Below are 27,075 nucleotides of genomic sequence, written 5' to 3'. Positions count from 1 at the left end.
AATATAATTGTAAACTGATTATGGTATAGGTAATTCATAAATAATTGTATGTACAGGTGTTTGGTTTTTACAATTAAGTGACATACATAGCCTCATAGGCATGAATTTTGGTTCTTTTTGAAGCTGATCATGATGTCTTCTGCTGCTTAGATTTCCTCCACCCACCAATCCTTGAATTGCACAAGACACTGTAAGAAAACTTTGTGACTGTTTCTATTGTATTTTATTGAATAAATCACTGAGTTAACTGAATAGTAAGTATAAAGGTCGAGAACAGGATAGACAGGCGCGTCTACATAAATACAAGAGACTTTCACGCCAGTCAATTCTGAGTAGATGCTACGAGCAAACGTATTGCAAGTAAGTAATTGCTACATACATGTATTTCATTTTATATAGATTTAGTAAAGAATATTCTGCGCTTTCTACTACCATGTAATAAGGGAGCCGCGGTGGCACGCTAACCAGGGGGTCTTGGGTTTGCTCCCGGTGTTGGCCGAGAAAGGCTATCGTGATTTTCTGGCGTGGTTCACACTTGTCAGTGGTGTCGGACAGAGGGACTGACAAGGGACAAGTATAGTCGTTCGTATGTGACGAACAGTCGAGGTCCCGTGTGCACATTGACGAGGCGTTTAAGAACCCTTGACAGTTGGACTTCGAAATGGCGTATGCTTTGATTCATTAGCACAGTCGGTGCAGAGAAGTGGGATCTAACCCCCATTTTATTTCATATCATTTCTTTTTTTAAACAGTCAGATGTGTTTTGTGCGCGGCAGAGTATGCCTACCCATCTTAATAATATAACATTGTACGCTTAAGGGAATTCTTCAAATTCCCCATCAGTAACTTGGGGCGAAAAGGGATGGGGAGAAAACTAGGGGTTTTTTTAACCTTTGTTAAGGGATAATGTGCGTTTTGTTGTGTGTTTTTCCCGTATACATGTAATGTACACTCGATATCACGATATCAAGGGCATCTCTTAGAATCTTAAGATAGACGAAAATGGATTTAAAGTAGCTAAGTCTCTAACTCAAAATCATCCAAAATCTTCGACATTGAAAACACGAATTATTTGTCAATCTAAATCAAAATTGATGTTGTGATCTTACCGGAAAAGATGGGCTTCTGTATTCAATATTTAAGACAAAATAAACATTTTACCATTGGTACACGATTCGAAGAACGAGGCTAGATATATTCCACAAGGCATGTCAAACGGTGACGTCATATTCTTATCTGGAGAGGATGCGCAATAAATACCATCCGTGTAGACTGGAATAACCAGACGCATGAGATTGTCATTCGGATGAGACTTCGAGCGTATTTCGCTGAACAAAACAGATAAGAAATTACAGTAAAAACAGAAACGATTGAATGTAAATAAGTAATTGCTACATACATGTATTTCATTTTATATAGATTTAGTAAAGAATATTCTGCGCTTTCTACTACCATGTAATAAGGGAGCCGCGGTGGCACGCTAACCAGGGGGTCTTGGGTTTGCTCCCGGTGTTGGCCGAGAAAGGCTATCGTGATTTTCTGGCGTGGTTCACACTTGTCAGTGGTGTCGGACAGAGGGACTGACAAGGGACAAGTATAGTCGTTCGTATGTGACGAACAGTCGAGGTCCCGTGTGCACATTGACGAGGCGTTTAAGAACCCTTGACAGTTGGACTTCGAAATGGCGTATGCTTTGATTCATTAGCACAGTCGGTGCAGAGAAGTGGGATCTAACCCCCATTTTATTTCATATCATTTCTTTTTTTAAACAGTCAGATGTGTTTTGTGCTCGGCAGAGTATGCCTACCCATCTTAATAATATAACATTGTACGCTTAAGGGAATTCTTCAAATTCCCCATCAGTAACTTGGGGCGAAAAGGGATGGGGAGAAAACTAGGGTTTTTTTACCTTTGTTAAGGGATAATGTGCGTTTTGTTGTGTGTTTTTCCCGTATACATGTAATGTACACTCGATATCACGATATCAAGGGCATCTCTTAGAATCTTAAGATAGACGAAAATGGATTTAAAGTAGCTAAGTCTCTAACTCAAAATCATCCAAAATCTTCGACATTGAAAACACGAATTATTTGTCAATCTAAATCAAAATTGATGTTGTGATCTTACCGGAAAAGATGGGCTTCTGTATTCAATATTTAAGACAAAATAAACATTTTACCATTGGTACACGATTCGAAGAACGAGGCTAGATATATTCCACAAGGCATGTCAAACGGTGACGTCATATTCTTATCTGGAGAGGATGCGCAATAAATACCATCCGTGTAGACTGGAATAACCAGACGCATGAGATTGTCATTCGGATGAGACTTCTGGCGTATTTCGCTGAACAAAACAGATTAGAAATTACAGTAAAAACAGAAACGATTGAATGTAAATCAGTTGATATACGTTCATATTAGATCATTATATGCGTTGCGACATATTTGTGCGAATTTCTAGGTCCAGAATGTTAGCGATTTAGCCCCTTTAAAAGCACATATTAAATTAGTTTGAATGTACATAAAGTGGTTTATATTTAAAAAAAAAAAATTGTAATTTCGTATCAATTATTTTCAGTGAAATACGTGAACAGTCCAAATTGAACGAAAATCGTTTACGACTGCTTAATCCATCCTACACGTTCATTTTATTATTATTTTGTCATTTGTGAATCAGCCATTCGTCACCAAATACTTCCGCGTTGTCTTGTAGGATACGTTTTATTTTTTTTCATTACAAATGGTTTAGGATGTCATAAAATACACGACTCGTGTTTTTAACTTGCAATATTATGGATAATATTAAGTTAGGGTTCTAGTTCCTTTAAAATAAAACAGCAGTCGACGGTTTAAGTGGGAATTGAAGCAAAACTGTATCAACACGTGGACTTCCGCTTTAAATCTTTTCGTCCCATCACCGTTCAACTCGCAATATTATATCGACATGGTTGAACTCTTTGGTCTAGGCCATTTTGTGACTAATATTGGAAACGAAGATGAAATGAGGATCGTAAGAGAAGAGGGATTTTCATATTTCTCAACAACAATTTTAAAGATATAATTGATTATTTGTTTCAGAAATGAGAAATGGATTCAACTACAAAGTGGGATTTATGTTATTTTTACTGGCATGTCCGCTTTATGGCTTAAAAAGTAATGAAATCATTAAAAATGCCGTAAGTGTATCTCTGTTATTTCAATTCGTGTACATAATTATGGAGTGACGGGTGGGATATCTTCTCTTGATCAATGCATGATCTGTCTGGTGATCTAACGCATGGGTTTTCTCTGGATCTACCGGTTTCCTTCCACTGCTAAAGACCTCGGAGTGCAAGAAAATTGTACCAAATGTTAGTCCTCAAAATGAACTTGTTTGTGCCGCGCTGACTTTAAACCATAGTCTCCCCTCTTCATAAATTGTTAAATAAAGTACGACTTTGCTGCTTATGTGGGCATTTGGCTCTACAGAATGGCGCACCATGCAAACCAAAGCCAATTACAGGTTTTTATCTCATATAGATGTATCAACTTCAAAAAGAAATGGTGGGCAATTGTGAACTGAAAGCTACTGATGTAGATTGGTGTCAGTTACCTAACGGACTAAACTCAACTCATCTTGAGGGCGATATGGTCTCATTTCCTTCAAGTACCAAATGTGCTCTGAGAAATAATAAAACCTCAGCCACGTGTCAGATTTGTCATAGAAACAGATGGTATGATACAACATGCGGAAAAGGTAAGCTGCTTTAGTTTTACGTTTATAAAGGCGGTACAGGTGATCAATTTCAATCCCAGGGATATAAAGATTAGCATTGTTTAGTCTTACCGTTGTAACAGTGGTAAGGGTTAGTTATTTTAGTCTCATGGTTATACCCAAGAGAACGGTTAGCAGTTTTAGTTCCACGGATATAACAGCGGTTTATGTAAAATATTTTAGTTCCACGGATATAACAGTGGTATATGTAAAATATTTTACTTCCACGGTAATAACAGCAGTAAATGTAAGTTATTTTACTTCCACGGGAATGACAAAAGTAAAAGTAAGTTATTTAGTTCCACTAAACAACGGTAAAGATTTTAAGCAATTTTATTTCGACAGTTGTAACACCGGTAAAGTTAGTTTAGTTCCACAGTTATAACATCGGTAAAGGTGAGCTATTTTAGTAACACGGTTATTACTGTGATATTTAGCTATTTCAGTTCGTATTTCTTTTCTGTTTATATTCCTTACTTTATATGTCACCTGATTCAATTTTATTAACGCATTACAAGTGGTATCAATGAAAACACAACTGTTCTATGTAGAGAAAAGGTGTACAAAGTCAGGCCGGCAGTACGAAACAATGAGATTGCAAAGTCAGCATCACATATCGGAGATTCAGATGACGCTGTTCTGATTGCCGTATCAATCTCCATGTATATTTTATTCCAGATTTCAACAGTCATCGAGAAAAGAGGAATGATGATCAGACGTATATAGGTGGGGCAGGACTGATTGGCGCTGGTATTGGTTTCGCTATAGGTGGACCCGCTGGTGGAGCCGTTGGTGTGGTAATTGGTACAGCTGTGGGTTTTATTTGCAAATTATTTTGCAAAAAAAAGGCACCTAAACGTAAGTAAGAAATCGCTATTAGAAAACTGTACTAACATGCGCGTTTCGCAGTCCACAGTATACTACAAACATGATAAAGCTCTCCTAATATTTGGGTCGATGTTACAGAGGCTAATTCCACGCCTGGTATCGTCAACAATAAAACACTACAATAACATAAAACACAATACAATAACGAAAATAATTCAATTTCCGTAATAAGATAAAATAAAAACGTGCTATTTCATGTGTAATTGGAATAGTGATTTGGAAAAACATATATTTATTGGCCGTATTATTGCCGACAATAACCAGGTTTAAAATACTTGGTACAAAGGCATGTAAACATTTTCTTCTTTTGAATTCAACTAACATCAGGGACCAAGTAAAGATCGAAATTTATCGTCGGATGGACAATATGTTGGTCTCGGAGATCTTGAATAAAGAAAGATATCGTTCATATACGTCTTTAAATTTGTAAAATATAACGTGAACGTAAGATTGTTTGTTGTCAGTGAGAGTAATTTTCATCGTGTATGCATGGCGTGAACGTGTGTATTACACGTGTGGAATCATGGACCGCATATACATGGACAGACAACGAGTTCCTTTGGTTGGATTCTCTGTCGCTCGCGCGAGACACGACGAGATCTCAATGTCAACGGTAAACCAAGCGACGCGATTTTTGACATTGCGGGATGAGCTCCTCCTTATAATTTACGGTATTCTAAAAGTTAAACGGCAATTTTTCAACCCGATAAGTATTTCTATCCGGTAGTGACGAATTTTTCTAGTTTAGAACTATGAAATTTCCAAATTCAGCAGTTGAAAATTATGAGTGTTTTAGTAGGCTTGTTTTTAGCAAAAACTCGACAAGTGTTTTTTTTGGATTCACATGGGCGCGTCCAAATTCCGAAGTAAACAAAGACGATGTTTTAATCCATTTACACCCCAATCATCAGTAGTCTATCTATGTATGGGTTGAAAAAAAAAGTAGCAAGATTAATAAAAAATATTATGAATTGATTTCTGTTTCTTTGCTTTTAAACTTAATACTGATAAATGCGCGAGGGGGGGGGGGGTAATTTTATTTTAGTCACGATTGTCAGTTTTACTTTTTGCCGCGGCACAAACTTCTAAAGGCTTCGTGGGCTTTGCCTGTCCATCGATACACGGTCCATAATTGGACCTTTAATGATATCACATAACATTTCAGCATATATTCCACCCGCAATACGTTGTCCAGTGCTGCCTTCATATGAATTCTTTGCTAATAAGAAGAAGTTAACAGCTGTTGTACGATGGCCCGAACCTACCGGCAACGATGGTTATGGCAATGCGCTAAGGTAATTTCAATATTATTCTATACTGGGGACATATATAACACAAATTTAATGTTACACAACTTGGACGATAAAGCATTTTATATTTTTATACGCCACATTTTCATCATGGTCGTATCATACTGTCGGTCCAGTCTGTCCATTATGAAATTTAATATATGGCCTAGGTGTATAGCGCAAAGATCTCGGCTTCTTTCGATATTGGCACATATCAGACTGTAACATATCGGTCTCAATTTGAAATATTGTTTATACCTCACGGATCTTGGTTAGTGTCGATAGTAGCAACTTCCTACATTGTTGCCCTTGAGTGTAGGTCAAATCGCGTTTTTATCTTGTGAAGACTCTAGAGATCGTAATTTGTATTTGAATTTACAAATCGTTGAGTTCGAATTCTGTGAAAATCGGACGGAATCTTCCGTCAAAATGATCGCTCCCCGTTATGCAAATAGTGGAAAAGCATATAATACAGGCGATACGTTTCAAGTCAGTAGCTTGAAGCGTATATATGGTATTAGTGTCAGTGGCCTGTGGCACGAAGTAACAGTATATTGTCGCATACATAATATATTATGTCAACGCTTGGGCGATATAATATATTATGTCAACGCTTGGAACTAGGATGGAGGTGACTAGGCATGAACTTGCAACGATAGATTTAATTGGCGCTTTGATAACCAATGAATGCTTTGGAGACATATTTTGGCGGTATTTTCCATCATGGAATCGGTAAGTTTCGATTGTTTTTTTCTTTTCTGTTTTTTCTCTCTTTTCTGTGTCCTAACCCTAACCCTAACCCTAACCCTAATCCGAAAGAAAAGTGCCCTTTTTTGAAATTCTGACATCACAGGTGCCCTTTTTCTGATAAGGATGCCCTCTTTTATTTACAGGGACACTTTCTATTGTTAAGGGGGTGGACCGGTCCCCATGGTCCAACCCCTGGATCCGCTCTGATGACGCGTACATTCCACTGAGTCTACAGGTCTAATATGCTAACACGCTTGGAGCGTCAACACAATATATTATGTCGCCCAAGCGTTGACATAATATATTATGTATGCGACAATATACTGTTACTTCGTGCCACAAGCCACTGACACTAATACCATATATACGCTTCAAGCTACTGACTTGAAACGTGCAGGGTGCATAATACGTATACCAAAATCGCGGACTCTCTATATTTAAATGAACCTTGATACATGTGTTAAGGATCAAAATATCTTGGTGTTCCGGAATTATATGTCCCCTGCCTCTAACGCAAAATGTGAAATATGTATAGAGTTTGTAGACCCCTCAGATGCCACAAAATTTGTCCGATCTAGAAGAAACACGTTAAGTATCAAGAGATGTTAGATGAGTTTGTTTACGGTGTGCATAAAACCTTCTTATCCGGAGATCCCCCCCCCCCCCCAGATCAGCTATATTTCCCACCAGTTATCCGTTCATCTATTGCAATGTGTGGTCGTATCTTGCATGACAACTGCTCAATTTGATATTCCGATGATCTTATATAATCCGTGTAAACTCAAAAAGCTCAATAAATTGTAAGACGATTGGGCGCAATTTCGGAAAATCTATAGGCTTTGGCCTGATTGATTTCCTTAATTCATGGTCGTGGGGGGGGAGGTGATCCCAAGCTTGTTCGTGGCAAGGAGAGTATAGTCGCCGGTCCATCCTCGGACTATCGAATCAACAGACATTACGACTATTGAACCTTCGGGCCAATGAACCATCGGACATGAAAAACTTTGGACATTACATTTAGAGGAATTGGGTGTTTTGGATGAGCATTTATTTCTATATTCAGTCCACTACAGATTTCTGGTAAGAAATCTGGTAGCATATTTGAAAGAGGATATCATACCATAGTATACAAAGTAACTGATGCAGCTGGTGGTTCGGCCTCCTGTTTCTGGACCGTTAAAGTAACGGGTAAGGTTGTATATATATATATATGGTAAATTATTGTTATTCATAATTCAAAATACCTGAAGATTAGTTCCTTTGGGTTTCAGATAATTCTTTTCGAAAGAAGAAATTCGTTATCATGAACTGCCATGTAACCTTGAAATTTGGGTGAAGATTCAGATTTGCATATTTCCAGAAACCCTTGATGATGAGATCGACTGAAAGTCTGCAAGATATACAAATGTCCATTCGTTCCTTCTTGCCTTTGCGTTAGCAATTTGCGAAGGTAAAGCCAAGAAGCCCAGACAAATGGTGCTAATCTTGCTCAGTCGGAGCTTCACTTTGCTATGAGGTTCGGCAAGAATGCAGGACAAACGTCGGTACTAGGCGAAGTCGCGACGGGGCTTCACCTTCGGACTTAGTTAACGCTAAGCCAAGAAGGAGCGAAAGGGTATTTATCGGCTTTCATGTTCCATAATACCTTTCCGTCTACATTTGTAGTTAATCTGAAATATCACACTTTCAGTTAAAGTTGGTTTCAGTTTGCCCTAAATGACAAAATGTACCGCATCCCAATGGAATACATCTTTGGCATAACTATATTAAAATATCCCATTTATGTGGGAAAAATTTAAAAAAAAAAATGATTATTTTATGTACATTTTATTTATTTGGGAGCGTTCACTAGGCGATGCACACAGCAGATTTTTGCACGTATGCACAAAACGTGAAAGTGCTATAAATTTTTCGTATTTGTCATATTATATAAAACAGTGACGCTCAAAGATCAGTACTGTATTTCTGGAAATATCCCTATTATTTACATTTTTATTTTTAGTTCGAACGTGTGTTGATCCCAGATACCTACCGCCTGCGAATAGTAGGGTATCGTGTACTGCCCCTGAAATTATTTGGGGCTCACAGTGCAGTATTAGGTGCGACAGGGGTTATGACCTAACTGCTGGATTTAGTGTGGTGACATGCGATAGTAATGGTAAATATCTCAGACCTCTTGGATATTGTAAAGGTGAGTCGGCAATAAGACTGTATTCAAGCATCCCGAGCCACACATACAAAAGTAATAACAAAATACATGCTCTGGTACTCTGGTTTCCTCCTACTAAGTCCCCTATGCGCAAGTGAATTATTCCAATAAAATTGAAGCAAATGCTAATTCCTAAATGACTTATTTTTGTGTTAAGTGGCGTTATCCCCCCACCCCCTCTCTCTATCTATATATATATATCATAATGGCCCCCACCCCTAACCCGGAAAACTAAATACAAGACTGACGATTGCACTACTCTATTTGGACATTGAAATATCTAATGATTGTTTATTGTACCTTTGTATTTGTTTCAGCAAAAACTTGCCCAAGGCTTACAACCATTAAAAATGGAAAACCATACGCGTGTACCCAACAAAGAAATTATAGAAGTGTGTGCACAACGTCATGTATAGATGGGTATAAGATACAACAATTGTATACAAGATGCACGGCAGCGGGTACTTGGCAACTTCCTCTTCCTTATTGTGAAGGTAATTTATCAATTGATGTTCAAATTTGTTAATGATTATTTTGGGTATCTTTAATTAAAAATCTACTTACGATTTTTTTATATTGTCATACTTTCGGAACTATATTTAAGAGAAAAATTGGTCTCAAGTGTTAGCCCAGCATCTTAATTGTCAAAATCTAGATACATTTTAGATCACAATCGCAATCATAAATTGATAGATTGACTCCGATTGTATGCGAATTGGGCACTTTTGTTAAACAGCATTTAATGTATATTTCACCAGAGAGTATTGATGATGTTCATGTCTGCATTGGCGATGTTTGATCATGTTACGCTTCCGGGTACTATTTCCGATTACTGCTGATCAATTTGATCTGCATTGTTAATACTCCCTTGAAGTTATGCTATTAGTCACCATTCTCTATTGGGGGGTTGGATGGCTGAATGGTTAGCGTGCGCGCGCTGTATCATAAAGTCTGTCATTGAGTCGACTGGCGTGGTTTCGAATCCCCGGTTGTACGTGGCAAGGAGTAGGGTCGCCTGTCCAACCTCGTGGGTTTTCTCCGGGGCCTCCGGTTTCCTCCCACTGCTAAAGACCCCTACGCGCAAGCGAATTATGTAAATAAAATTTAAAAAAAACATATGTTATTCCCGAAATGACCTAGTTTGTGTCGAGTGGACGTTAAACCTCATTTCTCTCTCTCTCTCTCTCTCTCTCTATCTCTCTCTCTCTCTCACCATTCTCTATTATATTTTCAGATATAGAAGATCCAGAGTTTACGGACTGTCCCTTGAGATCCAAGGTCATCTATAATAACCCTGGACAGTTAACCGCAACCCTTTCATATGAGGAACCGAAAGCAACAGATAATTCAGGCCAGGTAACTGTAAGAAAGCAAGCTGGACCGGCAATGGGTGAAGATGTTCATCGTGGTATTTATACTATACAATATAAGGCAGAAGACGCTGCTGGAAATACAGCTTATTGTTCATTATACATAAGAGCAGAAGGTCAGTATCACGGAGCAATTAACTATTCTGATAAAGAGGGTGTTCTCGCTTGTGGAATCGCCATATGTTTCATTTGATTTAAATGTTCAACTCTTCATAAGCATCTTCAAATTGGATTATATTTATCAACTTGGTGATAAAGCTGTCAATTCATTTTTGAGCTAACTTGGGTTATTATCGTTCAATTTAAGATGCTGCACATTTTACTTCGGTTTTCAAACAATTTTTGTAGGTTCCCTTTCTGCTTATCTGTTTGCTTGATTGTTTGATTGTTTGCTAATCCTTCATCTTCAGCTAGTCAACTAATAGATAATTCGTCCGCAATCACTAATATATGAAATATTTGTGTTTTAAGTACTAGAATGTGGGTCTCCTGGCTACAATGATAACAACTTGAAAATAACATGTGACAGCAGCCCGGGTCGCTATCCACATGGAACTAGATGTACCAATAGCTGTCCATCAGATGGACATAACTTACAGGGTGCCGAAAACATAATCTGCATTAAGGATAACTCTGTTCCACCTAGGACATCTTGGCAGCTTCAAGTTGGCCCTAAAGAACCATCCTGTCTTTGTAAGTAGTTTATTTTGTGATAGATTCTTATTTATTTAATGAGGTCGGTCGTGTTTAGCGTCTTGCCATCGCAATACCATGCGAAGGAATAGGCAAGACGCCGCCCGCCAAATTCCATCCGCAAATGAAGCATTACGTGCCCTACCTAAAATAATATATTCTTGGATATAAACAACCCGAAACAATTCCTTTTCAATCTTCACAATGTGATTTCCCGAATATTTCCACTGATATATCAACGTATATTTATTTCATATAATACATTGTGATTTAATATAAATGATAATGCAATACTTTTCTTTTTTCATTTAACTTTAGTTGTGAAATGTAATAATATTAAAGCACCTCTAGAAGGTGCCTTGGTGTGCGATACCCTCAGCAATGGCAGATTTTGTAGTATCCTATGTAATGAGAACTTTGACATCCCACGTACTGAAAGTTTTTCAAAAGTATACACTTGTGGTGAAAACGGAAAATGGGTACCACCATACACGAATCCAGAATGTTCAGGTGTGTATCCTATTTGTAAATATAAACATAATGTAACTAATGTTAAATTATCATGATTATTTTGGAATTTAAGTAGTATTATAATTTATAAGGTTTATATATTAAAAACATTATATACATTTCAGTTCCACGTTATACTATTTTAAGCAGTCTAGTGTAAGTTTGTAGCACCATGGTCTTTCTGTCAGACGTGGAGAGCGGGGTATTCCAAAGCCGGTCGCCACATCCTACGTATGACCCATGCATCTTTTCTTACTACATATCTTAGTAGCCTTGTGATCGTCTAGTATTTTAACTTGTCATCTTTGCTTCCCCTTCACGTTGTGTATTTACTTCTTCTTGTCTATCTCAGTTAGTTAAGATGTTTGTCTTACCAAAAATAACAACGGAACAGTTCGTTTTTACATTTTATATATCATAGCCGGATACATAGATACAAGCATAGTAAAGATTACAATACTAAAGTCATTCTCCAACACTAGCCAGCCAGACTCGCTGGGCGAGTCTGCTGATAGAAATTGTTACATCTTTCCCCTTCCAGAATCTGTCTGCTGTCTGACGATTGCTCACAAATATGATAGTTTTGTAGCTTTGGGTTTTGGACCTTCAATTATCTTATTGGTCAATTATGATGTAAATAAGTATATAGATTGGTTAAACAAGCCAAATGATACAATCGTAATTTTCCTATCACCTGTAACACATGATATTCTTATTCCCACAGACCCAGCTAATGTTTACCAAATTATAACTCTTTTTATGTAACAATATGCCACTCATTCGCTAACTTGATTTAAGTACATATATGTGAATCTAATAATTTTCCAAAGATATTAATTAATACAATATAATGCCATCATTTTTCTCTATTCCTTGTCTATAAATTTGAAAACAATGTCGCAACGACAATATTTCTACAAGTTGTATTTTTTTATATCATGATTATATTTAGATTGTACATACATACTAGTATTGCAAATTATGGAAGCTGATACATTTATGTATTCAAACTAAAAGTATTGGAGTTGCTTGAAACGAAGATATTATTAATTTTGCTTTCATTACCATCAGCTATCCGACATCCAACACAATTCAGAGTTCCAGTAGAATTAACGTTTAGTGGCGTATGTTCATCAAGCGTCGACATCCGCCCAAAGTTTATCAACGTATTGTTAGCTGATCCGACGTTCTCTAATAGATGTGTCACTGCTGGGTGTTCTATAGGTAACGTGGAAATTTGGTGCAATGGAAGAAAGATAGAGGTAGGTTTCGTTTTTATTATTTTTATTAGTTTTAAATTTCAAAACATGATCATCCAATCCAGCTGAATCAGTGTCCGTATTGGATTCGGTCTCAGGATATTTGATCGCGGATACAAGAATCAGGTTTTTTGAAAGCACGCACTAAATGATAATCGATTTCAAGATAGGTTGGTATTTGATGCGTACTTATTTCTTAAATATACCGGTTATGCACTATATGAGCCCAAACCGTACGTCGCGTGTTCCACCATAGTTGGAATGGTGGAGGTTATATCTTACATTAATTGAACTGAAATGGGGTTCAACGTCCTATATTTCTGCATTTAGCTCGGACAGTGGCACTACGGCCTATTCGTATTTCGAATTCCCACTATCAACGGTTCTTTAACGTGCACGCCGATAATTACACGGAACTTGGGTTTTTATCCCATCCGAACACCTACACGTTACCCCTATAATAGTTTAAAAATTGATAATGAAAGGAAATATATTGAAAATGTCAGTCAAATGACTTCCTTCTGAGCGAAGGTTTGAACTTCTGAAAAATAGCGTAGTCCCGATTGTCATTGCTACCGCTGTAACAATTATCAATCTTTAAGATAAATTATTAAATGACGATCGTGTTTCAATCTTTTTAACATCACAACCATCCGATTGATTAAAGCCTTGATCATGGGCTGACCATGTGAATAAATGCCTAATTGATAATATATATGATATTTGAAGTCAAAAGAAATATTTGTTAAGACCAATTTAGCTCTTGCATAATGCGCCTTTAATAAATTTATATAATGTAAACAAATAATAATTTGAACCTATATTCGTTTGAAAGATTACACAGTTTCTGGAAGTTGAAAACGCCAGAAATATATTAATCATTGAATAGTATCGAGTTTTGGATTAATGACTTAATAGAATAGCAAAATAATCGGATAACACAAACAAATTAGAACGTATATGCCAGAAATTCCCTTTCAAATAATTATTTTAAAAGTTAATGTCAATGAAATAATTACAGAATGAGAGAGTTAAGCGAGATACTGGAGAACTTATAGTGAAATTTGAAATCACCATACCATTTACATTAAACGGAGAATCGAGGACAAATACTACTCTTTCTCACGCCGCTATACTTGAGGGCTTATCGGATTTGCTAGAAGTTTATATAGAAGCTGGTGGTCTTAACAACATCGTATCCGGTTTGACGTATGTAGCTGACTCCTTGCAAATTGGATTGGATGATTTTGTGTGTCCAGATGGACAGAAGGCGGATTATGCAACTGCTGCATGTCGTAAGTAATAGTCTTAGCTCTTCAGTAGTGAAGAACACTGAGAAAGACATTTATCACATTAACACAATCTACAGTAGATGTCGCTTGTGTGATAACTTTCATTATCTACATAAAATAAAATCTATACTGAAGAATTATATTTATTTATTTGTGCGTGTAAGGAAGTGTTGCGTGATAAATAAAATCTTCTACTCGTCTTTTTATGTAAAATTCCCTATATCGATTTGAGCGTCCAAAAGGGTGGTGTATAGTTGAATCCCATACGTCGCTTGCGTGTACCAGCTTCTAGAACCCGGGGTTAGTGTAGAATACCACCGAGGTTATGCATGCGACTGATGCCATCTATAATCTTGCTCAGATCTTCTGATGAGATTTTTTTTTATTCCGATTGAACCCAACACAGAGATAATCGACCCTTGATGTTTACCTTGTTTGTTCTTTCTTAGAAGTTAAATAATAAATTGAATGTATTTTAGTGTGGATTAGGCCGTGTACAATTTTCCGAAAAATGCAAATGACATTCAATGGTATTTTTCGAAAACAGTTTCATTTTGTTTGTATTTAAGGCGGGTGTCCTCGAGGAATGATGTATAATGCAAAGACTGATGACTGTTCTAACTGCCCAATAGGATCTTATCAAGATGAAACGGCTTCTTTGTCGTGTAAATTATGCACAGATGGCACATCAACTGTAGAGGAAGGAACTCGAAATTCTAGTTTATGCTTAGGTAAGAGAGTGTACATATATTCAAAAAGAAACTTCTTGACAAAATTAACATATAATTTAAACTTATATGGAAGAACGTGATGTGTGGCATATGAGCACGACTAATATAGAATTTATCATCAATGGAAGACCTGGTGTCTGGTTCAACCTCTTGGGAATATGACCACGACAAATAAAACTCCCTTTCTTTGAATAAACGGATAGTAATCATAGTTCTTCTTTTAATTTAAATGGCCTACATTTCACAATTAAATTAAAGTTTAAGGTCCGCCACGTCTGCTCGTTATGTGTTGAAAGTAAAGTAGCAATAATGTTCTTAATTCCTAATTTCAGATTATATAGAAAATAAAACATACTATATTGTAGCATGTGACTTAATTTGAGACAAATACAGACCTAAATGCCCTTTCTTATAATTCTAATGGATTTCATGTAGATCTGGTGGGTTTGCGATGAAGGTCACGTATTTGGACAAACTTAAAGAAAACTGTATTATGTAAGATTAAGAAAGAATGGTCGTTTTTGCTATAATAATTTAAAAATACTTAATCAGAAATGAATATATTCAAACTGTCAGTCAAATTACTTTATTCTGAGCGAAGTTTTGAGTGCTTGAAGTTTTGTCAAAATAATTGTATTAAATATTTGCAAAGGTGTTCTAATCGTGAGTTGATTATGGACTAGACATAATAAATGTGAAGCCAGAAAAAAGCCTGATATCGGGTAATTTTAGCTCTTTAACTTTTTAGGCAAATGCTCTATTGGTACGAGCTCGCCAACTGGTCTGGAACCATGTGGATCCTGTCCACAAGGCACATATCAGGATAGAGTTGGAAATACTAAATGTAACAAATGCCCCAACGAGATGACCAGTGGAACTGGATCAACAGCCATGACAGATTGTAAAGGTGAGATCATTTTAATGCTTCAATACGTGTAGCACTAGAATATGTAATCGGCTTTTATTAATTTTTAGGGTTTCACATTGTTAAGTTCATAACTCATCAGATACGCAAATGACATGAATATTATTTTGAAAACAAACAATTTCACGGAATACAAAATGTTTATCTATAATACATCTGGGATGACATCGAAATATAATACACCTGGGATGAGAACGAAATTCGGAGTGATAGTACCACTCCTATCTAAGCCACAAGGCTATGGTGCTGTTTGTTAAATAAAGCCGTGACTCATGGTGTGTTTATAGGCAATGCTAGTTATATTTACTAATCATATATCAGATTTAAAAGACCCTGATTACCCCGTAGGAATTACTATTGACATTACATAGTAGCTACAAGAAATGACATTATTCACACCAGAACTGAGGCCGGAATGTAAATATGTTATAGTATTTCTAAGGTGTTTTTTCTTTGCAGCCTTTGATGTTGTCTTGACTGGACCAGTACAATTGCAAAGTAATACATCCTCGAATGCAGAGGATTTTCAGATCACTGTTTGGTTCAAGTTTATAACACGATCGATCGCATCTGCATTTAAAATAAATTTGAAACGTAATGGCAACAATATCCTCACGCTTGGTTTTGGACAAGAGGCGTACGTCTCTGTGTCGAGGTTTGTGAACAATTATTTTATTTCCTTTCAACCCTGTTATATTCCTTTTCAAAATTGCAATTCCTACCACCTTGTTTTTTCATACAAGATATTCCACTTTTCATGAATGGTATTTTGTTATGATTCGCTTACAGATACAATATGTACGAATCAGATAACGAACTGACCGTCCTTGCTATGATAGTTTAAAACTAATTATGAAAAATGAATATATTGAAAATGTCAGTCCAATTTCTTTATTTATAGCAAAGTTATTATTGGTAGATGTTTTGTCAAGAAATAACTTAAATAGTCTCGATTGTCAAATATCATTGTTACCATAATTAACGACGTCTCAATTTTTCAATTTAACGTTTAAAGAGGGCAGATATTGTCCAGTCCACTGACTATCTCAACCATCCGATCATCATCACTGAAGTCGGTACGCTAAAAAAACAAAGTTTCGATTATCCATTTTGACATTAAATCATCCATCACAAAATGTATTCAAATCCAGTAAATATCACAGGCAAGCAATGGCATCTAGAGTTGATTATGGCCCGGATAAGTTAATTAATGTCTAATTAATAATTTAGATAACATCCCAGGCCTAAATAAAGACCTGCAATAGGCCGATTTGGCTCTGGGATAATGTATGTTTAACACATATCCGATAATTCTACCGAAACAAATCTGTGAACATCATGTAACTAATCGAACAATACCATTATATCAACACTTTGTGATTAAAATCAAAGAGGATTCGTGTCCTTAACCCTTGTCGGTGCACGTGGGGTCTCCGTGGACCCCATGCACATGTTTTATAGTGTTGTGTAATAACTACTGGGCACTGCTTTCTGAAATTTAGTGACTTTGTCTCCTATACATTTTTACACGTAGTGAAGAACTCGGTATTCATCTGCTTCCCACATGCCGAGTTCTGTTACATGCAAATCAGGCCCAACACTTGAAGATAACAAGGGGTCCAATCGGACCCCTAACTTAAACAACTCAACGTAGGGATTTTGCTAATGTGTTTGCTGCCTGATACCATATTGCGTATGCCAGAGTATTCTCTCTTTTAGCAGGTGCATGTTACAAATACCAAAAATTAAATGATGAATTCAAGATATTTAATGGTTTTGTATCAAGCGTGGATTGCCATTTTAACCTCTTTATCACATAGTACACAAAGTAGCAATTTTGTGAGAATTATTAAATCTTTTCCAAATATCACTAAAATGTTTTTGTAAAATAATTTAGTTGTTTTTCAGTTGTCAAATATGAAGGCAAATAAAAACTAAACCGCTGCCTTTTAATTCAAATATATCTGTACGTAAAAACTTTGAATTATAACTGGGGTCCATATGGACCCCTGATACCTGCAATGTGATTCTCATAACGTGAACCCACAAGGGTTAACCGTGACTTGATGGTGGGTGTATTTTAGTGATCAATTCCTAATGTGTTAGTTTTATTATTGTTATTTAAAGCGCCTTTGAATTAGGCGGGATGAATATAAGCGAACAGTGGAACCATTGTATTTTAACCTGGAACCAGTCCACACGAAACATTGGCGTTTACATTGGTGGTAAACTTGTAAAGAGCAAAACTGTATCTTCTGTGACTTCCAGTCTTTTAGTAACAAATACTACCATGGAGATAGATGTGACAGCCGGGCATGGTGGGTATTTTAAACTATAATAATTTGACATCCTTGGTACCGGTATATTATCTTTCAGATGGATTGGCATAGTTTTACTTAAAGGGACAAGGGTTCAAATAAATTTCGGTGCATATCCATGCCATCGGTTTTGAGCCAAACCTTTTATTGTTGATATTAGACCCTACTTAGAGTGGTCGAAGCTCAACAAATTTTACAGCACATAGACAATAATTCGGGCTTATTTTAGCATTATATGATAAGACTTACCATAAAAACTTCATTCATCAATAATCGAAGTTTGGCCACGTTTGATTTTTGAAGATATAACCATTTTGACATGTTTTAAAAATTGGTTGAAAATATATTCGGAGCACATTATCAAGGCGGTTAACTCTTTGTGAAAAAAAGAGTTATAAATCTTGGTCACACAAAAAGTTAGACCTACGTCCCTGGAACGAAAATTTCTTCATCACAGTCGGGAAACTTCGTGTATTTTCTTGCCGCAAAGTAATGGAATACACTCTATGAAACGATTGAATTCTCAGCTTCTGTGCGCATGCGCAAACGCTTCGTTTTTTTACGATATGCCGACGCCTTCAAAAATCTTAATATTAACTACTTATAATGCTACAGTGGCAATTAAAATACACGTTTAGCTGGATATCAATATCTCGACGAACATGAATTGTTTAAAGATCAGCCTAATATTAAAATGAATAGTGGTTTCATTTCTGTATATCCACAGACATCATTTTATACAGAGAGAGAGAGGGGGGGGGGGCGTTAGGGAGTCTATAAATCTAATAATTTAACACTTCAGTGTTAGTCTCATAGATAAATAAATATATATGATATTTGTTATGAAAAATGAGCAGTTAATAGTTTATTTATCAAACCCAAAGCTCGACATTCTATAAGGAATAGAGGAAATTTAATATCTAATGAAATACTTTGGGCCAATCGATTTTCTGCTTCAAAATCATCAAGAAAGGTTTTAATATGGTTAGCCATATATTTTACAATTGCGGCATTGTGGAAAATGATATTAAAACGGTTGCCACAAAATGGCGTTAGCGCTAATTTTGAAATCCCTAATGAATTTAAAGGGAAGGGAAAGGGAAATAACAACCCGACTTTTCGTCTCCACCCTGAGTAAAGGTCTTACAAATGATTTGAACCAATCGAAAACACTCTGATTAGATTAGCGAAAATGATGTAGCGGTTTTAAACGTTTGGGCCAAGAACGTTTTAAAATACAGTTCTTAATTTTTTTTCAATTCCAGAGCGCTTTTATCCGCCACAAAATAATTAAATAAGATACTCTTGAAATAATTTACACCAAGTTACCAAAATGTGTCTGGAAAATAAAGACTACGAATAAAAATTTTGTTTCGGTTATTTTCCGGTCTCAAATATTTATTTCCTAAACTCACGAGAGCGGCGCGTAAACAAAGGTTGTAACCACTAAATAAAAGTAAATCTCAAAGTGAGGTAACAGGTTTATCTTGTCGTGCTCATGAGTTTGAAAGTTAGAAAAGAAACGAAGCTATTACAGCTAGCTCTGTACCAAAATCGCCAAAATCAAAAAATAAATCAACGAGTGCAATCAAAATTTTTGTTCACGTTCGCTGTAAAATAACCACGAAAGTCGAAGCGCGTAATGGGTGTATTTTTCACTCGGCTTTATGTACCAATATGTGTTTGTTTAAAAGCTATTTGTGACGTATATTTGCTGCGATCTCCGACTCCACGTGCGTGATAATAACTTATGCTCACTCCAGAGAATCTCCTCGATGATGCAGTCAGATAAACGTGTCAGGTTTTTTTTACGGACAAATTATTGAGCCGTTAACCACTCTACCGTAGTCGTGTACTATAGTCTAACACAGACCACTATTAAACTCTCCATTCAGTCTAATGTTAATTCTGCTCTCTTATTCCAAAATATTTCGTCAGATTCAACGCTTTCCTTCACAGTCTGGGTAACAACTAACCATGTCTTTGCTTTACGGTTTATTTGAGGTGGACAAGTGAGAATTTGAGATACACACAAGTGAAATAGCATACTGTAAGCATGTAACTATCCGCCGTAAAACAACCTCCCCGTTCTGTTATTCCTAAACATCTAATCTATGAATATTTAGCAAAACCTGCCAGCAAATATCAGTTGGATTCCATACTAAAAAGTCAAAATAAAAATGGTGAAGATCAAAATGCACTCTTCGTAACGAGAGGAAGACACGGGATGCCCACATTTGTTCGTTCTACTTAAACATCTTTTGTTAATGAGTCCTCTGGCGTTTATATAGATAGTATGGACGTTCCACGATACATATAAAGTTATCTTAGGAAAAACTAGTTTAACATCAACCTATTCCAAATTAATTCCAGAAATCATTATAAGAAGAATACAGCTCAGCTCTTCTGGACTAGTGGATGGTGAATCGATCCGTGATCTGTCCAAGTCATGTGATTTAACGATCCCTACACAACCGCTTATATCAATGTCTGACCTGAAATCCGACAACCAGAATTTTAGTAACCTGAGAATTGTTGTGCCTAGTTCTTGTGATGGTAAGTAATCAAACATCTGCGTAGATAAAGGTCGTTTAATTCACACATCGATGTATTTTAGCTACTGAGAAATGTTAGAAAAAGCATCACTTTGTTTAGCTTTTGGGGAATTCTAGTTGATCCAAATTTTAATGTATTGTAACCATATGTATTGAGAAATCTTACTTAATCTAAGCTTTGGGGTATATTAGTTGTTATTAGTGAATGAGGGATGCTATTTGATCTAAACTTTGATGCAATATATCTGATGAGGAATATGTATTTTAACTATTGACGAATTTTAGTAATTATCATATCTTACATATTGTTATGTATTGTAGCTGTTAATGAATGTTTATCATCACCTTGTGGACAACATGTATGTATCAATGACATTGATGGATTTAAGTGTCATTGTACTAAGGGATATACAGGTGAAATGTGCTCTATTGCACCTGATTATTGTATATCTAATGGTTGTATGAATGGGGCTACATGTATCAATGACTTACAGTATGGCATATTCACCTGTAACTGTTCTCAGAATTTCACAGGAAGACTTTGTGATGTCGCCATTGGTAAGTGTAAAATTTACTCCAAATATCACACAGATAACACAAATTAAGTAGTTTATGACCAACATCAAATGCCATTTTTGTCTATAGCATATTAAGAACACGTACTTTAAAATTCTTAGAATTAAATTCTGTTTTTAGAATACATACATATAGACATATACAGGTACAAACAATGAGATTGTGTTTAGAAATGTGTGTCCATTCAGCTATGTCAGTTGATATCCTCCGAAAATGAATCGCAGGGTTTCAGTAGATAGCCATAAACGTTTCCTAGCGCTATAATATATCTGGCGCTATAACATGTAATCCCATTTATTGTCTATCCTTGCCATATATTCATTTACTTTACCTTCTGTATTTATTTGGGAAACGTGCATGATTTTTAAACACTTGTCTTAACAAAATGTATATAATAAGTAGTTATTGGACCGATATTATCGCAACCTTTTGTTCACTTGATAATCACTATAGTTTAGTATTATTATGATTTTAATATTTCTCAGGTCGACTAAATGATCACTTAATAGGGTATTATTTTATAAAGTTGGAATTCCACTATATAATCAATATAGGGTATTATAATTTTGATAGTTTCCATTTCGGAAATCCACTTAATATTTACGATATTTTATAGACTCTTTGTCTTTGATTAGTGTTGTGATTTATTAATCTTCCTTCCACAGTTCATGGAAATTGGGGGGAGTGGGGAGACTGGAGTCAGTGTAGTACTACATGTGGAGGAGGACAACAGTCCAGGACAAGGATTTGTGATAACCCAATTCCTTCAGGTGGGGGTGATTTCTGTAAGGGAATTGTTTCCAACACCAGAACATGTAATAACAACGAATGTCCAAGTAAGTATGCTGTATGTATGTTTATAACAATATACACCGGTGAATATCATCTCACAACAGCTCGCCATATTATAACCTTAAGGTCTCGTGTTCCATAGCGGATTTGGCTGAGGAAGTTCATCCAGATTTTCCCTCGTGGTTCCCCTTGTGATTGGTACAAGGAACATCGTCTAGTCATTCGGACGGGTCGAAAAACCGAGGTCCCTTGACCCGTGTACACATTGGCGTGCATGTAAAATACACATTCCCGTCTTTAATAATCCAGTCGGTGCCGAAAAGTAGGACGTCAAACCCCCCATTTCATTTCTGTTAGCGGTACTATATTTTCAGATAAGATTAAGTTTGGGGGTGGAATTGATAGATCATCTAACTACTCGTACAGGAAGTAATTGGTAAGAGCAAAATATGTGTATCACAATATATTGTATGATTATACATTTATGTTTTAGAATGTTTGTCTAGTGATTTGATAAGAGCATATGGTACCAATATTGACTGTAACGGGGATGTAACTAAGTTGGTTTGTAAAGGAACCTGTGACCCCGGAACTGCTTTCATTGGCGATCAGCCAACTTATAATTGCACATATGGTGTTTGGACTCCAGGAACACAAGCAGAACCTTGTATAGGTAAGTATTAACATATAGGTGAAGGTTCTGATACTCTGCATAAGCTATGTTCCCACATTCTAGAAGACCGGATACTAAATGTGGCTGGACTCATACATGATATATATGCGGTCATTATCGTATGGCGGGGGCCATAACATAGTTATCAGCTCATTTTCACCTACAATCAGGTATACACGTTTTTAAAGTTTGAGACAATCTAGTTACACCACTGATGTGTTTGAAAAGAATCTAAAAGATTCGATTCACAAACATACAAATCCGGAATTGATTTCCCGGTAGATTGAGTCCAAGGTATTCGCAGATTCATCTACAATGATTCGGATTTAATCATTTTTAGGAAACAAGAGGAATGAATTATAAACCTAGACTCAATTTAGATTAGGATTCGGAATGATCGAACACGTCTTTAAACTTAAAATACCTGGTCCCGGTTGACATATAAATTAAATAACATTTCTCTTTAAATACCACAATTAGCCCATAACTGTCGAGTCAGTTTATCACAGTCGAATTAACTTTAATTTGTAGATGTGCTTTCGCCCGATGACTTGCAGGTCAATGCAACATTAGAATTTCCTTTTGTACCTTGTGATAAGAGGGGTGATTTCAAGAATATGGTATCAAATAAGATTAGCCAAGACACATGTTCCGGGAATGGTCTCTGTAACTCAGAAATCAAGGTTTCCGAATGTGATAGAACGAATAGACGACGACGTGAAGCGACTACGACAGTGGAAGTAATATTGACGAAAACCTTACCAGGTGGTGACCTGAATCTTCCAGCGTATCAGATCAACGGCACAGGTAAGTTTAAACGAGTGGAATTTTTTTATATGTAAAAACTGAAAAAATATGATTTTTTAGTTTTTATACGTATTATGTCGTAACCTTGTCCGCCGGTCAATCAACAATTGGCTTTTGAACGCGAACAGTTTTCGTCTATCCATTTTTATTACGGAGTTATGCCTCTTTTCCGAAAACCTTTTGAACTATATAGTAACTGTTATGCCCCCCACCGACGTTTGCCGAAATGCTTGTGAACGCGATATACTACAGATTTTAACTGATTTTTTCTTCAAATTCGGAATGGTTTGAAAATTTGGGTCATGAGAGGGCGAACCCTTCATTAGTCTGCCACTTTTCATTACACAAGTATCTCCTCATTTGTCAAAAACATTGTGAACGCGATAAAGGTTATAGTTTTTAATGGATCTTTTTGATGTTTGTCATAAACATTTAGGTCATCGATCCCTATCGATATTCATAATTCACAGCCTCCTGTTCTTGCGTTATCCACAGCCCACCCCCGCCCCTTTTCCGAAACCAGTTTTCAAGTCATGCGAAGATTAACCCTAGAGGTTAGATTTCTTCAAGGAACCGAGATCCTTATCAAATTTGTTCAGCATCCACGTTTTCCTTTCGGGTAAGCTGCAGTTGAGACAAAGCTGCTGTGTGACCATATTTTGCATGGCTCTTGTAAAAACCTGGTACTACTTTTAATTTATACGAAACTGCATATTTTGTAATATTTCTGAACGTATCTGAATTTATTTCAGTAAGTCCTCAGCTACAAGCTATAGTTGAAGCAGTACAAGTGTTGGAAATATCAGGCCAGACTTTACAAAATGAGACGGATAATTATAATTTCGAGGTAAATGGTGAAAACTACAAAGCGTCAAGTGTGAACATCGTAGGAAGTACAATTTGTCAAGATGGTGCCATCGGTGCCAGTGGTATATGTGGTAAGTAGACAAAACACCATACCTTTGTTTTGACATCAAAACAATATTCGGTTTACAATCTTTTTTTTTTATAGAACAACAGTTCCAAAGGAATTTCTTTTCATTCAGATCCAGAGCACAATATGGACCTTATGCAAATAGACCCAATAGGCATTTTGCAAGAAGAAACCCTGTGGTAAACACAGACATATCGTTGAATCAATGTCTCTAATGCATGCATAATTTCAAAGCAAAGCACGGGCTCGGTGTTCAGCGTTAAGACGCATGGACTTTACACACGAAACACCCCAAGGAGAAACATTGGCTTTACACACAACAACTCCAAGTTAAGGCATGGGCGTTGTGCATGAAGAACCCCAATGCGGAGCATGGCATTTATGCGTGAAGATCTTCAGGATGCAGTATAAGCCATCAGCAGAAGGAGCCTTGTGCTCGAAGAACTCCATTACAAGATGAACCATTCGGTGTATCCAAAGCTGTATATCAAGAAACTAAGAGTTAAACGCTATTGTACAAATAAAATGTCTCTACATATAATTTTGTAGGATATCAATCTGATTAAAATACATATCTATATTTCGTTTTGTTTTTTTATACTTTGGATGGCCTAATGAAGATCTGACTAGTTGTACTGGAAAGTCGTGTCAGGGGTCGTACCAGCGGTTTTTGATCCTATGATGTCAGGCATTGATTAATCAATCAGCGTTGACGTTCCTAGTGGTTTATCCACAGTTCCATGCATGGCACACCTTAACAGACCGTTTCATTGACTAATGCCAGTAATATAATAACTTTTCCAGATCCTAGTCTAGTGAAGACAATTAAAACAAAATTTTGAACTATAAAAAACGAAACGAAATAGGACCTGTGTTTTAATCAGATTGGTATGCTATTGACAATAAATATCTATCATTCTTACAGTACTTTGTCCTGAAGGAACGTATCAAAATGTTGAGATATGTACATTATGTGAACGTGGTTATTACCAGGATGAACGAGGGCAAACCAACTGTAAATCATGTCCTAATGGTTGGTCTACACAATATACTGGATCCATGAACCTTACAAAATGTTCTAGTAAGTTAAAATACATATTAGTCTTCCGTCCCTTCGCCCTTTATGCTTTGATTGATGACAAACAGGCAATACTTCCTCTGGACATAATAATCGTTGGAAGAAAAATATCAATCGTGATTTGCCACATTCATTAAGCAAAATATATTAAAATGTATACAATATGGATCGATATCACTTCCTAGTTTAGGAATCCACATAGCTAACACAAACCTGTGTTAGTGCTTACGGCTATATAATATAAGTAATGTTTAATTTTATTCTGGTAAAATATGGTAGCGGATTCTAAGAGTGTCGTCTTTGTCTTAGACGTTCGGAAATTAAAATGTAAGTTTATACCAAATGACAACAATACCGCAGTATTAACATCAACATCTCTAAATGAAACTTATGTATGTTTCTAATTTATTTATTATTTAATAGTCCCATCTGTGATGACACCTGTTGAGCCAGAAGAAAAGAATACAAATTTAGTTGCAATTATTGCTAGTGTAATCGGATGTATTGTGTTATTGGCTATACTTATACTAGTATTTATCTACATCAAAAAGAGGTAATTAGTTAAAGCGATAATTTCATATTTTTAAGTTATATTTTTAAAATGTATTAAAATAAGTCCTTAAAATAGATGAGGGGGATAGAAAAACAAGGGAGGTAATTGTGTTATTATTTCCGGGGTGAATGATTTTTAAGTGTGTGTGTGAGAGAGAGAGAGAGAGAGAGAGAGAGAGAGAGAGGGAGAGAGATAGAGAGAGAGATAGAGAGAGAAATGGGGTTTAACGTCCACTCGACACAAACTAGGTCATTTCGGGACTAACACATGGTACAATTTTATTTCAATAATTCGCTTGCGCGTAGGGGTCTTTAGCAGTGGGAGGAAACCGGAGGACCCGGAGAAAACCCACGAGGTTGGAAGGCGATCCTACTCCTTGTCACGTACAACCGGGGAATCGAAACCCCGCCAGTTGACTTAATGACAGATCGTATGATAAAGCGCGCGTCCTAACCATTCGGCCATCCACCCCCCCCCCCCCCCACCACCACTTAAGTGTGAGAATGATACTTATGATCGTATAATAGTGAGTTGATAACCTATTGAGCAAAAGACATAGAAATAATTATGTTTTGACTTTCTTAGAAAATATGAAATTCTCGCTTTAAAGAATTTAGAAACGCAGGATCACAAATCCTTTTTATTTGTAAATTTATTAAAACTAGATCTGGTAGTGTCTAACAGAATGTCTCTGGGTGTAACTCACGCACCCCTTTGCCTTTTTCAAAGTAATATTATTATTTCTTTTATAGGCGGGCTCAAAATGACAAAGCCATTGATTCTCGTCCGACCTCTTCTAATGATAAGGTAGATTTTGAAATGGAATCAAGTTCAACATTACCAAGTAAAGATCACTTCAAGCAGTAACCACCAACAAGTCATGTTATTGGTTTAAATTAAAAATGAATAAACCGATTATTTCATATAAAATTACTCATTCTAAATCATGGTGGATTCTGGAGTCTCCAAATATTTTGAAAAATGTATAGCCAGACAATTAATTGAACATACTGACGCACACACAACCTTCACGATAGTCTTCGGAGTGTATATCGTAAGTGTCACGGTGTTGGGATGGTCTTTATCAAAGTGCAAGATGATATTTTAAGGTCAATAT

At 36.4% G+C, this 27,075-nt stretch overlaps 1 protein-coding gene across 2 annotated transcripts; it reads left to right on the top strand.

The window, feature by feature from the left end:
• Positions 1 to 259: 259 nt before the first annotated feature.
• On the top strand, positions 260 to 26,888 carry LOC126811760 (neurogenic locus notch homolog protein 1). Of its 2 annotated transcripts, XM_050537653.2 has the most exons (26): positions 260 to 360; positions 3,081 to 3,178; positions 3,522 to 3,738; positions 4,435 to 4,614; positions 5,810 to 5,939; positions 7,747 to 7,871; positions 8,686 to 8,874; positions 9,210 to 9,386; positions 10,127 to 10,378; positions 10,734 to 10,955; positions 11,274 to 11,465; positions 12,537 to 12,727; positions 13,746 to 14,019; positions 14,586 to 14,747; positions 15,496 to 15,654; positions 16,132 to 16,327; positions 17,800 to 17,990; positions 20,364 to 20,546; positions 20,867 to 21,103; positions 21,787 to 21,957; positions 22,407 to 22,586; positions 23,118 to 23,393; positions 24,146 to 24,331; positions 25,253 to 25,408; positions 25,829 to 25,958; positions 26,711 to 26,888. In XM_050537653.2, the coding sequence occupies exons 2-26, from the start codon at positions 3,083 to 3,085 to the stop codon at positions 26,823 to 26,825; spliced, it is 4,587 nt and encodes a 1,528-aa protein (XP_050393610.1). In that variant the 5' UTR covers positions 260 to 360; positions 3,081 to 3,082; the 3' UTR covers positions 26,826 to 26,888. The 2 variants fall into 2 exon arrangements, with proteins under 2 accessions (XP_050393610.1, XP_050393627.1); XM_050537670.2 differs by lacking the exons at positions 260 to 360; positions 3,081 to 3,178; positions 3,522 to 3,738; ... (11 more) ...; positions 15,496 to 15,654; positions 16,132 to 16,327 and having other exon boundaries at positions 16,364 to 17,990.
• The last annotated feature ends 187 nt before the right edge of the window (positions 26,889 to 27,075 follow it).

The sequence above is a fragment of the Patella vulgata genome, chromosome 1, assembly GCF_932274485.2.
Source record: "Patella vulgata chromosome 1, xgPatVulg1.2, whole genome shotgun sequence".
In the NCBI taxonomy this organism is placed as follows: Eukaryota; Metazoa; Mollusca; class Gastropoda; family Patellidae; genus Patella; species Patella vulgata.
The sequence above is the reverse complement of the archived record's forward strand: the minus strand, read 5'-3'. Positions and strand labels throughout refer to the sequence as shown.

Excerpts from the sequence above, each read along its gene's own strand:
- LOC126811760 (XM_050537653.2), top strand. The coding sequence starts at position 3,083 with ATGAGAAATGGATTCAACTACAAAGTGGGATTTATGTTATTTTTACTG. Across the intron at positions 10,379-10,733 it reads ATTATACATAAGAGCAGAAG|TACTAGAATGTGGGTCTCCT; the intron begins GTCAGTATCACG and ends TTGTGTTTTAAG. Across the intron at positions 11,466-12,536 it reads CACGAATCCAGAATGTTCAG|CTATCCGACATCCAACACAA; the intron begins GTGTGTATCCTA and ends CATTACCATCAG.